A 17,639-nucleotide genomic window follows, 5' to 3' on the forward strand; every position below is an offset into this window, starting at 1 on the left:
GGAGCCCCTGAGCCCCTCGCTGTGGGCACCAAAGGCCAGCACAGCCCTGGAGGTACGTCTCCCCGCACCTGCCTCGGGGCCTGCAGGGCACAGACTCTAATAGCAAACCCCTCTGGCTGCTGCTGGGCAGTCACCAGGAAACCTGCTAGGGAGTCTCTGTCTCCCTCCAGACCACTAGGTGAGCTCAGAAGCGAAGACCAGACTCTGGGGAGAAACCAAAGCCCCCACCTCCCAGATGGCGCGGCCCTGCAGTGCCCAAGAGGGCCTCCCCACCCCGGGCTGAGCCCCCTGCACAGCGGGCCTTGCCCGGGCTCTGCGTCTGCCTGTTGAGGGTGGAGGAGCCGAGGGTAGCACCTGAGTCCTGGGGCTCGGCTTCACGGGCCCCCTGAAGGCCTCTCACTGCTGGCCCACAAGTCAGCATAGGGTGGGGGAGCGGCAGGGCCTGTCCTCTGCACCAGAGGGGCTCCCCCGCACAGCCCCGCACCTGCCTGAACAGGGAGTGGCCCTCCCTCCACACCTGAAGGGCAGGGGGACTGGAGGGGCCAAGTGTCACCTGTCAGAGACAGGCTTGGGGCTGGACCCCACCTCGACCCCAGGCCTCCAGACAGGCGGCCACCACACAGCCAGGGTGCAGGAGGGTCGGGAAGCAGGGGGCTGAGGGGTTCAGTACCAGGGCGGCCGGAGGAAGCGTCCCCTTGGGGCTGGTGGCCGCTGCACTGTTTTTGGTGCTATTCGTCTGGGGCTGTGGAGAGAAGAAGGGGAGCCATTAGGGGGAGAATGGGAGGACCACACCCCTCCCTGGGCCTGCCCAGCGTAGTGCAGAGGGGCCAGCGGAAGCCTGGGGGTGGGGCAAAGCTGCAGGCTCCAGCCCCCCAGGCCCCAGGGCCCAGCCTCACCTTGACTCCATCTGCCTTTTTGTTGAGTAGACTCTTGGCTGCTGCATTGGGAGGAAACAGGCATCATGAGTGAGGGGCCTGCACCCACTGCAACCCAATCCCTCGGCAGGAGGCAGCTCAGGGCCTGAAAGGCTCTGGGGCTGTGACCTCTAGCCCAAGAGAGAGCCAGTGGGCAGCCCAAGGTCCTGAGGTAGGGGTGGCTTGCCTGCCCAGCAGAGGACAAAGCTGATCTGTGCTCAGTTTTGAGCCAGGCCGTCCTGGGAGAGGCCTGTGGGGGAGGCTTGGCCAGGGCTACCCTTGTCCCCAGGACATGCCCTTCCCCCAGCCATCCTCCACGACCCTGGAGGACACTAAGATTTCTCCTCCCACCTGGGACCCTTGGCTTCCAGGCAGCATGCAGGCTCTGCTAAGAGGAAGGCAGGGCGCTGCCCCACCAGCCACGGGAACACAGGATAGACGGGGCACCAGGTTAGGCAGTGGGCATCCCTCCGCAATTCTCCATGTTCTCGGGCAGGGGTGGCAGGGCCACAGCTGCCCACTCAACTAGGGAGGGGCTCTCCCAATCCCAGGTGCCTGCCTGCTCTCGGCCTCCTGGCCCCCTCCCTTGGCCAACAGAACTCACAGCTCTGCCCCTATGGCCAGGCCTTGGGCTCAGAGCACCCAAGGGGCAGCCTTTCTCTCCCTCCTGAACCGCCAGGCAGCCCTGGCCTTGGAGCCACTTCTTGGCCTTACTCCAGCAGTGCTGGCTGGGGCTGACACGGGCCTCCCTGTCCACAAGTCCCCGAGGACCCTGGGCTCTGAGTACAGTCAGCAGAATGACACATGTGGGGACGAGTCCAAAGGGCCACCTGCATCCCAGCCTCCTATCACTCCTCTACCCAGGCCCAGCAGACACCTGTCTCACCCCAAACAATCCCCAGATGGGGTCAGGGCAGGCCTGGCTCTGCCTCCCCCTTGACTGCCAACCTGTCTGCTTTCCAGTCGGAGGCCCTGACCTGCCACCAACCCTCCACACCCGGCATCTCTGCCCTCCACAGCAGTTAGATTTAACTACAAGAACTACAGAAAGAAAAAAGAAGTCAGCTTACCTTACAGAAAAGGAAAGGTGAGGAGAGGAGGAGAGAGAGTGAGGAAGGAAGAGAGAAAGAAAACAAGATTTGTGTGTGTTCAGGCAGAGTGCGAGTCTGCTGCCCAGGACTCACAGCTTGTCCTGCCTTGCCGCCCCGCCCGTGCCCTCGAGCCAAGCAGTGCCCCGGGGGGCCGGTGCGGGTTAGAGAAGCAGCTAGGGGTCAGACGCCAGAGGGGTGGGGTCCCGTGCCCCAGGCCCAAGGCCAGGAAGGAAGGGGGTACAGCCCCCACTACCAGCTCCAAAGGCTACCGCTGGCCAGCCCTGAAGTGGGGTCTGCCCACTCAGAGGGACCAGGCTGGGACCCTTTCCCGCCAGGAACATCCCTGGCAGCCGCTGACGCGGGGCCCGCACATGGGACAGACAGCACACTTAGACCCAGAAAGACAGTGGTTCTCAAAGTGGGGCACCCCACCAGCAACATGGCCCAGGCCGCCCCAGACCTCATGAGGCAGAAACTTGGGGGAGGCCTCGGCATCTGTTCAACAAGCTCTCCAGGGGATCCTGACTCTGCTTCAGTTTGAGAACCACTGGTCAGGGTCCCCAGTGCAGGAACCAGGCCGGGTCCCGAGTGGCTGCCTGCTGACCACCTTCCACTGTTGCCCTCTGGGTTCTGCGTGGGGACACAGGTGTTTACACTCGGCATAGGGCCCTGCGGCGCTGTCCGAGCGCCACCACACTGGGCTCAGTTTCAGTTCCCAGCCTTCCTCCCCTACAGACCTGTCAGTTCTCTCCAAAGTGTCCCTCCCAGGTTCCACGGGGCAGAGTTCAACCAGAAGCCTGACTCCTGGCCCGTCCCTCTCGCCCAGTGGGCCTCACCCCATGAGAAGCGTTACAGGATCCCAGTGAGTGGGATCTTCATGCCACCCCTTCCCTCAGCCCCTGGGCCTGCCCGCTCTGCATTTCATCCTCCCAAGGGCGTGGCCCCACCTAGTGAGGCCGCACTCAGGACCATGCCCTGACGCAGTGGCAGTCCTGCCCCAAGGGTATCCCAGGACCAGAAATGCCACTTTCTCAGGACCACGTCCCACTTCCCACTGCAGGGACCATGGAAACCTCCCCTGGTGGCGGCTACAGCCTGCCTCCCTGTAACTCATCATGAAGGGACAGGCCAGCCTACAGCCTTGTCCCTAACCAGCAGGGCCCCTCACCTCCCCACTGATCTCACCTCTCTGCTCCTGGCCCCACCTCCAGCACACAGGAGAGCCCCACCTCCCCCGCAGTGGGAGTCATGCTGAGGTCTCCAGGGACCCTGTCCGTGTTGGCTGGCCAGCTGGCTGGCCACAGCTAGGAGAGGGGCTCCTCCCAGGGGTCTGGAGGAAAGAGGCACCCAGCCCATCTTGAAGGCACTCGTCATGGGAGCTGAGCAGGGAAGCAAACTGACCCCGACGCCCCAATTTAGGACTGGTGGTTTGGGGAGAGTCACCCCCCAGAGCCATGCAGCCTTGGCCAGCAGCGCCCCCAGATGGCTCTGAGGTAGAACTGCTGGTGCTGGTCTGAGAGGTTGGCGCGGGGGCTGCCTGGCACCCTCAGCGGAGACGGAGTCGGCCGGGTCTTCCCCGGGGTCAGGCCCTGGGCGGAGGCGGACGGAGACCTGGACAGTCCTGGGCCTTAAGACGGTCCCTTCAGTCCTTGAATCTATCAAAACCGCAATCCAGACCATGCTCCTTGAAGTGGGAACAGTTCTGCTCCCTGACAAAAGCCCCTCTGGGGACTCAGGCGGCCACCACCGTGGCCCAAGCTCCAGGAAGCCCTGCTGCAGACACCTGTCCTTTTAATCAATTCCCAAACACTCCTCCTTTAACCAACACCTGCACACATCTGGGCACAGCACGGACGCACGGTCAGGCCATTCCTGGGCGCAGCTCCTGGCTACTGCGATTCCTGGAAATTCCCGTCTCTGTCCTGGACTAAATCCAGAATCCTGCTGACTCCTGTCTACACTGGGGAGCCTCCTCTGGGTTTTCTTAAGTCAAACGCGTTAATACAGAGCCAAGGTGGACCGAGTAGGCACAGGGGCCCCAGACCCCCGGGAGACAAGCAGAGACCCTCTGCCCCACCCTACTCCACCAGAGATCATCAGGGTCAGGCCATCGCTGCCACCCCACAGCTTGCCCCGGACTCCTCTCTGTGAAGGCAAAGTGAGACCTGATTGGGCGCTTTGATGAAGTGCAACACCTCTACAAAGACACTTGGTCTTCTGCTAGCCGAGGGGCGCTACCCCAGAGGCCGTCATCCACGGAGAAGCTATGGCCTCGGAACCGAAGCCCCCACCTGCCATGTCTGTCGAGTCTGGCACAGCCGGCTGAGGTGGGCTCACCTAGCAGGAGGACCCTCAGCCCATAGGGCCCAGCCTTTGCCTCATCCCCTAGCTGGTCACCCGGGTCAGCCATGCTGGGCTCTGCCCACATGCACTGACCACCCCCCAGGACAGAGTGGCGCTTGGCCCCCAGGGCGGAGCCGCACATGCAGGTGGCCTCATGCACCGTCGCCCCACACCCACTTGCAGGCAGGCGGGCGCTGCAGGCAGGAGCCCCGGGCAGAGAGCGGCTCAGAGACGCCTGCCTCACTCGCCATCCCTGAGCAGCAGGGTTCGCCAGGAGCCCCTAGTCTCACCAGTCCCTGACTCTGCCCCCGCCCCCCCACCTCAGGTGCTCCAGAAAGGCCTGGAACATGAAGCTGATTCAGGATGACGCGTGGGGTCTGCCTGCTGCACATGTCCAATGGACTCACAGGATGGGCACAGACCCTCCTTGCTGAGGACAGCCCTGTCCTGACACCCCAGGAGGAGGGGGCCAGGAACATCCGGGCTCTCTGGTCAGGCAGGTAGGGCTGCGCACCCTGTTGGTCTTGGGGCAGGAGCGGGGAGGACGTGCAGGAAAGATAGGGTCTGGGCTTGGGAGGAGCTCAGCTGCGCCCTGTCCCCAGCTGACGCTCGAGGGACGGGCAGGAGATGCAGGGCTTCACCGAAGCCCCACAGCTCTGGGGAGCACCAGCGTCAGCCCTCAGCTGCGGCTGGCTCTGCCCGCCCTAAAGCTGCACCACTCTTGGCTCGAGCTGTGCCCATGAGCCTGCTAGGGGGTCTTGGGGTCTGCTAGCTCTCATGGAGCCTGATCAAGGTCAGAGTCAGCTGTGTGGGAGCTGGCCTGGGCCTCCTGGGAGGTCTGTCCCTCATGATCCAGAGGAGGAGGTTGGCAGAACCAGCCTCTGCACTCACGGGTTTGGCACGAGGTGAGGGGTGCCTTGTAAAAGAACTAAGAGGAGGCCTTAAGTCATTCTCAGGGTGGCTAAGGCCCCCATCCTGGGGCTCGCAGGGTAGACATGCATGTGTGGGACTCAGCACAGACCACCAGCTCCGTGCGAGCATCGGGGAGCACAGTGTGGGGTTCCTGGGGCGGGTGCAGGCCAGGCCAGGGGTGCATGGGGGTGGTGAGCAGGCTTTCTCAGTGCAGTGTCTCTGCTTCCACGCCCTTCTCCCCAGGACCCCCCATTCAGGATCTGGACCCCCAGCAGCAGGTCCGAGGCTTCCCATGGGGTGGTCAAGGTCATTCTGAACGGGGGTCATGATGGACAAGTGGGGAGAGAGCCTCAGAGAGCAAAGGACTCTGACCAGAGGGGTCTCCTGACCCGACTCAGGGGCCAGGACGGAGGGATTCAGTCAAATACATGAGGATGAGGTACAGATAGGGGTCACCTACCCGGCCCCTCCTTTAACAGGTCGGGCTTGAGGCCGCTAGGACAGTGGGGGCTGCCTCCCTGCCCCTGGGGTGGGCTCTGCAGGGCGTGTCCCCAGCGGGAGCAGGGGCTCCCGGGGCCTCTGGGGCAGCTCTCGAGGCCCAGCCGGCGGCCGCGTGCAGCGAGGGGAGCCGCATGCCGACAGGCGGGACCTTGGTCAAGGACAGCTACCTTGTTCCACCAGCCCCATGGTGGTGCCGGAGGCCGTGGCGGACACTGTGGCCGGAGCGGTGGTCTGTCTGCCCACTGTTAGCACCGGGTTAGAGACGAGGGAGGGGCGGACACAGACGCGGGGTGGGCGAGGTAAGGGAAGAGAAGAGACAAAGGAAGCAGAAGAAGATTAGAGTCAAGGTTTAGGTGACGGATGGTTCCAGAACCCCTTTCACAGAAGAGTGAAAACAAGATGGAGACCGATTGACAATTGAAAGCATTTGCCTCCTTTCTCCTTAGAATACCCCAGCGGGGCTTCTCAGTGCCCAGCCGGGCATGCGGACAGGACAGGTCCTATTAGCATTGGTGTGACAGCATGCCCCCCCGTCCCGGCAGCACAGTATCACAGCAAGAGTAACAGGATGGGGGTGCCGGATGCAAACGAACAAGAAGACGGACCACAGATGCTCCCACATCCAGTGTGGCGGGCAACAGACAAGCCACAGGACAGCAAGTGGGCGGCCGGCCCCACTCGGGGCACACTGTCCCCGGTAGGCCTGCCAGGGCCCTTGGCCTCAGGGTTGCTGACAGACCCCCCCGGAGCGGCCGCACGCCCCCAGCCCTGCCCATCCTCAGTGACGGGGCAGGCGGCCGCCACCATGTCCGGAGCTCAGCAGAGAGGTCCTGGGTCCTCCCACACAAACCGGGGGGTCAGAGGAGTCAGGACAACGGGGCCACAGAGGTGCCAACCACACCTGCACAGACACACGGAGCAGGGCCTGGGCAGGCAGCACAGACACTGGGTTGCCAGGCGAGGACACAGAGATCCAACACGCAGGGACAGGGGCTGGTGCCGGGTGGCCTCCCAGAGCTGGTGGGGGCGGACCCTGGGTGTCGTCCTCGGAGGGGGACCCGGCTGGGGAGCCCAGGCCTTCTCTGTGGCCCAGGATCTCGGAGGGCAGGAGAGGGGCCAAGGGGGAGAGAAAGGGCAGGCACCAGCAGCAGGTTATTTGGGAGTTTTCCTGCCGCAGGCCTGCTCTTCCTGGAGAAGGCTGTTCTCACCTGAGAAATTTCGCGTGGCCAACATGGTGGTGAGGATGGCACCCTGGGGAGAGACACACAGCTGAGGCCAGGACCGTCTGCCGGCCAGGAGACCAGCTGAGACCTCAGCTTGTGGGCGCCTGGCAGGGCTCAGGTCACAGCTTTACTCAGAGGTGAGAATTCTGCAAACTCGCCAGCTGCACCGAGACAAACCAACTACTTCGAGAATTAAAACAGTAACACATCCTGGGCCCTAAACTGCCAACCAATCACACCAGTCACCGCAGCTCCTCTGGAGGTCTGCCTCTCCCCACGGCTCCTCCTCTCCCTGAGCAGCATGTCCACATGTGCTCTCGGCCCAGAGCGCTGAGGGGGGCCTGCACCACAGACACTCTTTGGGGAGACCAGCAAGGGGCCCTGGGCCAGGCCTGGGCACTCACCCTCAGCTCAGAGCAGCCTTTAGGGAGGAAGGGCCTGGCGCCAGACAGCTTCTGTGAGGTCTCCCTCCCTGTCCAGGGCCCGCCTCCCCTTGCCTCCGTCCCTCACACTAAGGCTGCTGTCCTCACCAAACCTGCCCGGGTCAGAAGCTTCCCAATTCGCTCACACTAAAGAGAGCAGGACCCACCAGAGGGCACCCCAGGAATGGAGCCTTGCGCAAGGGTGGCTGAGGAGGTGCTGGTTCTGCACGTGGAGACCAGGCCCACGTCTGGGGCCCCTTTGGTGTCGTTGCCGAGGGGAGCTAAGTCTGGTCTGGGATGGTGCTTGGTTCCCCGGCAGCCTCTGGCCCCCCAGACTTGCTGGACCCCTCCAGCTGCTCCCAGGGAGGGGCCCTCGAGGGGACAGGCAGCTCCGTGCACCATGGGGCACACGGGCTGGGCACTGGAGTCGGTGTCTCACCTTGAGCTTCCTCCGGGCATTGAACTTCTTCAGGCACTCCACAGTCTCCTGCCTGTGCATCATGGAGGCCACAGTAGAGCGTTGCTGTGGGGAGAGGGGCTGTCACATGCTGTGAGGAGCCCGAGGGGCATCAACTTTGACCCCGAGGGGGCTCCAAAGAGAGTGATCAAGGGGAGGCTCAGGCAGCAGGGCTCAGGCTCTTGGGGCCCTCGTGCCAAGAGCCACCAGCCACCCACTGCAGGGTGAGGCCACCGGTCTGCCTGTCCCCCCAGCCTCCTATCCCCGCCCATACCCCCCTGCCCAGGCCCCCTGCCCACCTATCCCCTCACACACAGCACTGGGTCTTCTCTACCCATGGAGCTCCTGTCTTCCCAGGGACTGAGACCTCGCAGACCCACGGGTGTGTCCCAAGCCACAGGCCATGCAGAACCCAGGAAACCAGGGGACTCATCAGGTGTGAGGACAGGATCCCAGGGTCAATCCGCCGGGGGGGCGTCCAAGGCCAAGGCGACTTACACAGACCCACGGGTGCTTCAGCGCCTCATGCGCTGTGATGCGCTTGGCAGGGTTGATGGTCAACATCTGGTTGATGAGGTTTTTGGCTTCAGGAGTGACTGTGTCCCACTCGGGGGATGGGAACTAGAAAAAGAAACAACATACAGGGGAGCCTGAAGCCCCCTCCCCAGGCAGGAGCCAGACTTCCCAAGGGGTCTCATCCAGACTCTACCAGACTCTGAGATGCAGGTGGTGTCACCCATTCCCTGCCTCAGGGTCAGGAGGGGTCCCTTACTCACGTCGTAGGCGCCAGCCTTGATCTGCTGGTACAGCTTGTGCTGGTCCTCATCCCAGAAGGGCGGGTAGCCCACAAGCAGGATGTACAGGATCACCCCTGGGGAGGGCACAAGGCTCATGGTGCCACCCCCACCCTGCAGCCCCCACAGCCCCCTGCCTGCACCCAGACCCCCACTCCCTGTGCCCCACCACCCCACAGCCCCTGCAGCCCAGCCCCAGCTGGTCCCTGCACCCCATGGAGTGCACAAACATAGCCACATGCCAGTGGGTGGACACTGCCACACGATGTCGTGTGTGACCCCAGGGGATCAGATGCCCCACTCTGGCATTTAATAGCTGTGGACCCCTCAGCCAGTTCCTTAGCCTTGACTAAGACGGGGGCCCCTCCTGAAGCCAGCAAGCCCCATGAGGGCACTGGAGTCCTCAAGTGTCCCCCCTATAGTGAGAGTCAATGTTTCACTATTTGGAGACCCTCACGTTGGCAGAACAGCATAAACAACTCCCTCATCTCTGCCACACCGTCACCCTACTTCACAGGGGAGGCCCAAGGCCGGCCCCCTCCACTGCGGGAGCCCCCTGCCAAGGTGGTGTGCACGGCTCCCACCCCTCCACCTGTGCAACTGCTGCTCCTTCTGGCCCAGACCACTCTGCTGAGTGCAGGGCGGGCACTGGGGTGGTGGGGCTCTCAGCAACAGCCAGGGTCAGGTTAGCAACTCTAGTCTGGGTTGGGAGGGGGCTCCTGGCTAGGGCAGGGGCAGCCCAGGGGTGGCTCACTCCACCGCTCCCCGTCGGCGACCCCCTGCCCTGCACACCAGCCTCACCGCATGCCCAGATGTCCACTGGCTTGCCATATGCCTCCTTGCGCAGGACCTCTGGGGATAGGTAGCCTGGTGTGCCAGCGAACCCTAGTGAGAGAGGAAGAGGAGGTATGAGGGGCCAGGGGGGCAGCGGGGAACAACTGACAGCCCTCCACCCTCCTGCCAGCCGGGCACTCACCAAACCAGGCCTGCTGGTCCCCCTGCACCTCGATAGCCAGGCCAAAGTCCGCCAGCTTCACTGCGGCCCCTTTGCACTTGCTGGCCAGGAGCAGATTCTCGGGCTGCAGGGAAGGCAATCGGCCCAAGGACGAGTGATTTACATCCGGGGGTGTCACAGGAGGGAAGGGACAAAACAGAAGCGCACAGGTCTGACCCCCTCCCACATGGCTGTGCCCCCAGCACGCTGCCACCCTCTGGGCCCCCGCAGCTTTGGGGCATCCTAGAGTCCCGGGCCCCTGGGCCTGCACCCCAAAGCCTGTCCCCACTCCCGGGGGCAAGGACAGGAACCCAGGCCTTGAAGTGGGAAGCTGGCTCTCAGAGTGTGAGCCCAGATCCCTCACATCCACCAACAGTGAACTTGGGGGTGCTGGGACCAAAATTGAGCACACCCTACAAGCTGTGGCAGGCCATGCAGGGGGCCGGACCCCCGTGGGCAGAGGGGCTTTCCTCCTCACCCCATATTGGGCTGCTCAGAGACATGGTGGGGGGGCTGACTGCTGGGGGGCTCAGACACTTCCTGCTGAATGATGACCCCCAAAGGGCAAGGAGGAACGACCAAGGGCCCCCACAGCCCGGGCAGTGCAGGACATCCATCTACCAAGCCCCACCAGCTGGGTCCAAGGGGCCTGCTCTGACCATGTCCCCATCCAGCACCCACAGGTGAGAAAGGTCCCGCACACGCCTCTCTGCCTTAGGGAGCAGCGCCCTTGCTCGAGCTGGAAGGATATTCGTCCCCTGTCCTGCTGCAGTGCAAAGATGGCTTCTGTCCCCTGACTGGGGACACTCGGTCCTGAGGGCCCAAGGGGGTTCCGATACACTGGGCCCCTCCCATCCCAGCCTGTCCCACTGGCCTCACCACCTCCCAACAGTCGGCACTCAGCTTGCAGGTGCTGACTTCCTTGACCCTGACTGCCAGAGGGCTCCCCTGGCCCTCGGCCCCCTCGCCAGGCTGCCCTCCAAACAGGCAGGCTGGCTGAGACCACACTGCCACTTTAGTGCTACCAAGAAAGACAAACGCCGCCACTAAACCATGTTAACACTGCTGGTAAACCTGAGGTGTCAGAAGGCAGCAAGTGGCCCTTAGAAGCGATGAAGGGGCCGGCCCGGTGGCACAAGCGGTTAAGTGCGTGTGCTCGGCTGCGGCGTCCCGGGGTTGGCCGGTTCACATCCCGGGCGTGCACTGACGCACCGCTTGTTAAGCCATGCTGTGGCCGAGTCCCATATAAAGTAGAGGAAGATAGGCACGCATGTTAGCCTGGGGCCAGTCTTCCTCAGCAAAAAGAGGAGGATTGGCATTGGATGTTAGCTCAGGGCTGGTCCTCCTCACAGAAAAAAAAAAAAAAACAAGAATTGATGAAGTCTGCCAGCCCCATGTGGCAGAAACCAGGGCTTCTCCTGGCCCCACACAGCTGGTTGGACGAGGCCCCGCCCCCCATATGATGCACCCTGGGAACATGACCCTGCCCACCCAGCGCTGCCTGGAGGGCCCCGAACATCTTGATTTTGCCAATGTGAGTGGGACAGGGGACCCCAACCTCTCTGGTGCACCCCACATCAAGAAGTCTGAAATGGTATGCGCAGGGACAGCAGCTGGGGGCTGGACCTGATCTCTACAGACCAGACGCCCCACCCAGAGGAAACAAACCAGCGCTCCAACCCTGGAGATCAGCGAGACGCCAGGAAGGCTGGGCACCCACAGCGACGCTGTGCCTCCAGCTCCACTCTGCCCCTCTGGCTCCCTCACAGCTCCTGGGACGGCACCAGCCCCCTTCTCTCCCCACCCCCCAACCTTGGCGAAGAGCAAACCCACCGCGGGACCACTCCCTCGGGGGTTGTTGAAGCCAAGACGATGGGGTCCTCTCTAGAGAAGCGCCAGTCTGCGCTCCCCCGCTGACAGGAGATGGGGGCCCAACTCCTTTTGATCCCTTTTTCTCTTTTTCAACAAGGATTCTCTTTGCCCTCATGTCACACCTATGAATCGTGTAGTCCAGGAACAAGGTGGGGCTGTGTGCCCATTCCCCTGTGGCCCCTCCTCCTAGATGGCCCCGAGCGAGGCCGATTCAGACAAGACACTGCGACACAGAGAGGGACCCGTGGGACAGGTGGACAGGCTAAGCGGGCCTGGCCGGCACGTGAAAGGACACAGACCACACAAGATGTGCAGAGAGGGGGCAGGGACACGTGAAGGACACAGATATCTGTGTGATATCATCCCAGAGCAGCCCCCCAAAGCTCAGCTCACATACACACCCCTCCACAGTCCAAGGAAGGCGTGACCCCAATCAGCGTGAGCACCCATGGGAAAAACTGGTCTCAAACGCCACCAATGGATCTCTCAGCAGGGATGACAGGCCCAGGGTCCCCTCCCCAGAGAAGAAACTGACCCGAATCCAACCTTGGAGAAAGCTGGCGTCAAAGAAGGGAGAAGGAGATTAGGAAAAAGGAGAAAGGGAGAAACTGGGAAAGAGAGGAGAGAGGGAGGGGGAGGGGAGGAGGGGGAGAAGGGGAGGGAGGAGAGGAGGAAGTAAGAGGAGGGGGGAGGGAGCGGAGAGAGAGGAGGAAGGAGGAGGGAGGAGGAGTGAGTGTTGCTGTGCCTCCTGAGGGCCCTCTCTCCACGATGCGCCCTGGGGGTGACAAACTTTCTTTTGAATGGTCTGTAGCCACTGTGCCCAAAGCAGAGCTAAGGGCCACAGAGACTTGGAGAAAGGGCTGGAAGTGTGCAAACCACTGAGCCAGGCTTCTCACGCCCTGCTCCAGAGGCATCAGCCCCACCCACACGCACATCACCTGTGTCCCACCTGCCAGGTCTGCATCTCAACTAGAGCCCAGAAAGCGAGACCCCAAGTGGACATGCGCTAATAGGCTGATTTTTGACAACTGGCCCCTCTCAGCCCTGGAGCCCAGAGGCTTTGGGAGGACGTGTGCAGACACACACACACATACACGCATGCACATACACATAGGTACGTGCAAGCACACACAAGCCTTCATGTGCACACACATACACATTCTTACACACACATGTGCACACACATGCTCACACATGCACGCACACACACGGGTGCACATGCCTCCCATACACACAGCATCTCCTGGTGCTTGCGCTGTCACCCCAGGGCCCCCCTTTTACATGACATGCAGGTACAGACGACAGAGACCTGGCACAGAGCGGGGTGGGGGACTCACCTTGAGGTCCCTATGGACGACCCCCATTTGGTGGCAATGGAGAACCGCCTCCAGGATCTGCTGGATGCAGTGACTGCGGCAAACAGCAGGCGCATTAGTGCGAGTGGCCCTGAGGGGTGGGCAGGGGTGCAGGAGTGGGGTGCTACGTGGCATTGGGATGGGGTCCCCAGCCTGGCAGGGGCCACAGGGAAGCAGGGCATCGAGGCGCTGCCTGTCACCCCAGAGAGGAAACACCGGCCAGAAGAGCACCTCTGGGGCTCTTTTCTCACCCCCGCAGGTCAGCACAAGGCACAGCCAGGTCCGCCTGCACCCCCAGCCCCGCCCTCCCCTCTGGCCAGGCCCATGGAAGTGACACTCAGAGGAAACATCCCTGTTCCAGTGCATCCTTCCCCAGGCTCATGCTGGCCAAGCCTGACCCTGAGCTGGGGGCCCCGGGAGGGAGGCCAGGGCTAAACCCACACCCTGCAAGGCTGGCTGGGAAGAGGGGGCCGGCAGGGAAAGGACAGAGGTGAAAGGGCAAGGGAGAGAGGGCAGTCTGGTGCTGCACTGTGGCAGTGACGCCCTGGGTACCAGGGCCCCACTCTATTCTGGGACATGGCTAATGCTCTGGCCACTGGTCCCTCATGTGCTGGAGCACATGTTGTTTCATTCTAATAAATGTGAACATCCACACTGGCTGCCACGCTGGACAGCTCAGCTCCATAGCAGCTCTGGAGCCCCCAGAGCTCTCCTGGCGAGGGGGCAGCCTGGCACCGCCTGGGACGCTGAGCCAGGGGCTTCACTGCAAGTCCAGGAGAAGTCCCAGGTCTTCCAGGGTATGACTGGCTGGAGGGAGAGGTCTGGGCTGCCCACAGGCACCTCCAGTGTCTGCTTCAGCAAGGCCTCCTGTGTGGCAGACCCGGATGCCCCCAGGCCCCACGCACATTAGACCCTGTGGCCTGAGCCTGCCTCCCCCAGTGACCCCAGGTGTCCAGTTTCCAGCTGCCCCCAGAGCCAGGCACAGGCCCCTTGGGGTACTACACCACCCCTGCAGCATCACTAGCTGCAGGAGACCGGAGCACCACAGGGCACCTGGAGCCCACCGCTCAGCGTCTCTCATCTTGGTCACAGCCCTTCTAGCCTGGGGCAAGGGAGGGACAGGCAGGTTCCCTCAGGACCCCTCCTGCCAGGGCTGGACCCTGTGGGGTGCCTGAGGGTCAGCTGGAGGGGTGAGCCTTGTTTTCCCAAAGACAAACTCGGAGAGAGGGTGAGGAACCAGCCCTCTTCCTCAAATAGCTCTGGCCGCATCTGGAGACCATCGCCCACTGCAAGAGGAGTAAACTAAGCTCCCCCGCAGACCCAGACCTCACATCCTAATGACCTCAGACTCCCCAGGTCTGCGGGGGTCAGAGGAGCCCAGCCCAATCCTGTGGGGGACAGCCCCTCTCAGCCCTGCCCCTCCCACACCACTAAGGGCTGGAACCACAGGCCCCATCACGAGCTGGGCTCCCCTGTCCTCATATCCTGGGCTCCCCTGTCCCCTGCCCTGTGCTCTCCCATCTCCCTCCTGGGCTCTCTTGTCTCCCTCCTGTCCTGTGCCCTGGGCACTTCTGCCTGACGGGCTCCCCATGCCTCCCTCCCTGCCTCTGCCCCTCCCACAATGCCGTCACCTGCCTGGAACCATCCTTCGTGGTCCTCATCCCTGTCGTCGCAGCCCCAGCCCCACGTCCAGCCACTGCCAGACCCCGTTACTGCAGACATGGTCTCAGTCCCCACGGGCTGACCACCACAACCAGCTTGTCCAGGGCCCTCGCACCAGTGGGCAGAGATCAGCCGTGAGATCTGGGAAGCTCTCAAGAGCCCCTCTTCTGAGGTAAGGACACACTGCTGGGCAGAGGCAGAAGCCAGTCCTAGGGGACATTGGCCCCACCTGCAGGCCCAGAGCCCTGGGGAGGAGTGCTGGGTCCATCAGCGCTCACTCACAGAGTGATGCCCGCACACGACAGCACCTCACACCGGGGCCTGCCTGACCCTCGGCAGACCAGCCCCTTCCTGCGCTGCTGTCGCCAGACCCTGGTTCTGCCCTGGGAGGCATGTCCGTGTGCCCAACTGGATGCTCTGCACCCCTATGGAACCCCTGCCCTTCATCCAGCGCATCAGCAGCCCTCACAGCCCACAGGCTGGTGTTTCCTGTGCGTCTGGCCATTGTCGGCCAGCCCCGGAGTGACCTGGTCCAACTTCGACCTGCTGAGACTGCTGTCAATGTGAGCTGAGCTTTGGGTCAAGCTCGACTTCTATCTTCCCCTGGAGGACGCCTTCCAGAGTCTGCGTTGGGTGTGTTCAGTGGCCACGTCCTCTGTGTGGGTGTCTGGGCAGCATCCGCCTCTGCACTGGACTGTGGCCTCCGTGACAGCAGGGCCGTGTCAGTTCTTTCCTCTTGATGTGTCCTCAGCCCTCACCGTGCAGGAAGATGTTCCCCAAACATTTGTTGGACCTACAAATCCATCTGCTGTGGCACCAATGGATCCATCGGCTCGGATGGGGGTGGGCTGCACCCCCTGCCCTCCTCCACGTCCCCTCCTGGGGCTGCAGGGCCCCAACCAGCACCAGAGACCGCACTTGCGGAGCCAGCATCTGGTCTGCATCGCTCCCCCAGCATCTCAGGACTGGGCCCGTGTGGCTGAAACGAAGCTCTACAACTCTGACGACAGACTCCGTCCCCCTGTTCCGCAGGCCCTGCTCGGGGCGCTCCTGGCCACCCTGATGGAGAAATGTGCTGGCAGGACACAGACTTCTGCTGGCTCTGTCCCCAGTGCTCACAAACGAGCTGCTGAGCAAACGAGGTTCCGCGAGAGAAAAGTGCTGGTCTGTCTGCCAGCCCCATTCTCCACAGCATCTCAGGCCGCCGTGAGAGCGGCCTCTGCAGTCTGCAAGCGGACACAACACCCCACCCCGTCTGGAAAGCAGCCCATTAGGGCAGCCCCGCCCTCTAGGGACCTCTGGAGACCCTTCCAGGGCCCTACCTGGTCTCCATCTGAGACCTCGGCCGGGAGGACATGAGGCCACCTGGCCAGTCCCCGATCCTGCCTGCCTTCTGCCTTCTGTTTACATCATACCATCTTCCTCGCGGGGCCTTTTTCATGTTCCAAACAATTTAGAAAGTCACTTCTGTGCTCAGAATTGATCCCAAGGGGCATTCCAGATGCTAGCTGGGTCCTGCATGTTATCCTCACGGTCTGGGCTCTGATGTCACCTCAGATGCACTCCTTCCCTCCCCCTCCTCCTCCTCCTCCTCCTCCCTGGGACACCAGCATTCTCACGGGGTCCCTGTAACATCTCTCATGAACCATACTGCTCTTTAGAGTTTAAAAAAATGGATTCTAAGTATTTTGAACTTTGCTTTCCCAGGTTTGAAAAAAGACCCCTCAGTTTCCCCACAAACTCAAAAATAAAGATCCCACTCCCTCTGAAGAGGAATCTCAGCCTTCTTGGTTAGAAATGAGTTCAGAAAAGCAAGCTCTGTCTTGCTGCCTCCTGCCCCAGGGACGCAGCTCACAGACGCCCGGCTCTGAGCAGCGCGGCTCTGGGCAGCCCCTGGAAGGGTTGCTGATGCACTTGGCCAGGGCGGCGCCCGCCTCCCCAGGCCTGGTCGAGGGTCTCGGGCTCCTGCCTCAGCACCACCAACCCCTCCCAGTGAGGCCCCCAGGGAAACGCGCTGGACTCCACTGCTCTGCCAGGAGGGGCTTTCTTCCCCGGGTGTGCCACAGTTTCCGATGATGCCCGTGGGTGACCACCCACATGGGCGTCCACGACAGACTCTGTCAGGCTTTCCTGCCCAAAGGCGCGGCACCAACACAAGGGTCAAACGCTGGATGTCTCCAACTCGGTCCAGGGGCCAGGACTCCGGGGAAAAGAGGCAGCCTGAGGCGCGGGTTTTATCAGTGGGGCCAGCTAGAGGGAGCTCCCCAAGAGTGTCCCTCATTCCCTCTCTCCCCTCCTCATAGTCTATGAGCAAGGCACAGTTTGTGAGCAGAAACTAGGTGTTTGTGGGTGGGGCCCCAGCTCAGAGCCTCTGCCTCTTCTGGGCTGGTTCCAAGGGGCCCCAAACCCCAGGGGAGCTCTCCTCAACAGAGTCCCCGGGAGGCGGTCAGGAAGCCTGCCGTCTGAGTGGGGCAGGAGGGATCCCCAGGTGTGGAGAGGTGGGGCCAGGGGCAGGAGGGGGCGTGGGAGAAGACAAGGCCAGGAGGCAGGCAGGAGGGGCAGGTGGGCAAGGCAGGAGCTCCAAGGCCACGGGTGTTGGGGGGTACGGTTGGGTGTGGGTGCACAGGCACGGGAGAAAGGCACTGTAGGCAGGCAGAGGGGCGCAGGGACTCCAAGCCAAGAGGGGGCTACGGCTGCGGGGCTGAGGACCAAGGAACCTGGGCAGGATTTTCCAGGCAGGGAAACAGAGAACAGGCAAACAACCTCCCTGAGGCACCCAGGTGGCGCGGGAGGCAGAAATGGAAGGCAGCCCTTCTCGTCCTGAGCAAGAGTCCTGTCCACGCACTGCCCTGGCCTTGGGCCACGAGGTCAGATCAGGGGGCAGCCAGTTGGGACGCTTCCCTCCTGGCCTGGCCTGCATCTGGGTCCCAGAGTCCCCTCTGCCCTGGCCAATGTCAGGACGCCTGGCCTTCCCAGCAGGACATTCCTACAGAGCACTGCAAAGCAGAAAGGGGTGGCTCCCTTCCACTTTCTACTTTTCTTGTAAGTGGAAATCAAAACAGCATCTTCCTGCTCTTGAAGGAGACAGGCCACTCCCAG

At 62.4% G+C, this 17,639-nt stretch overlaps 2 protein-coding genes across 2 annotated transcripts in view; one reads left to right on the plus strand and one right to left on the minus strand.

Annotated features, from left to right (window-relative positions):
- CAMK2B (calcium/calmodulin dependent protein kinase II beta) overlaps positions 1–17,639 on the minus strand; it is a 94,556-nt gene that overhangs the window by 13,479 nt on the left and 63,438 nt on the right. The window contains exons 6-15 of the mRNA XM_087428857.1: positions 12,861–12,933; positions 9,634–9,736; positions 9,459–9,542; positions 8,640–8,734; positions 8,362–8,484; positions 7,846–7,929; positions 6,970–7,012; positions 5,929–6,003; positions 897–934; positions 671–742 (exon numbers count right to left, since the gene is read on the minus strand). Coding sequence (XP_087284983.1) covers positions 671–742; positions 897–934; positions 5,929–6,003; positions 6,970–7,012; positions 7,846–7,929; positions 8,362–8,484; positions 8,640–8,734; positions 9,459–9,542; positions 9,634–9,736; positions 12,861–12,933 — 790 coding nt within the window. The remainder of the gene's footprint in view (positions 1–670; positions 743–896; positions 935–5,928; positions 6,004–6,969; positions 7,013–7,845; positions 7,930–8,361; positions 8,485–8,639; positions 8,735–9,458; positions 9,543–9,633; positions 9,737–12,860; positions 12,934–17,639) is intronic.
- The window catches only part of OGDH (oxoglutarate dehydrogenase), a 394,430-nt gene that overhangs the window by 4,046 nt on the left and 372,745 nt on the right, over positions 1–17,639 (plus strand). The gene's annotated exons all lie outside the window — the stretch shown is intronic.

The sequence above is a fragment of the Ceratotherium simum genome, chromosome 1 (genome assembly GCF_057802395.1).
Source record: "Ceratotherium simum simum isolate JZ-2026a chromosome 1, ASM5780239v1, whole genome shotgun sequence".
Taxonomy (NCBI): domain Eukaryota; kingdom Metazoa; phylum Chordata; class Mammalia; order Perissodactyla; family Rhinocerotidae; genus Ceratotherium; species Ceratotherium simum.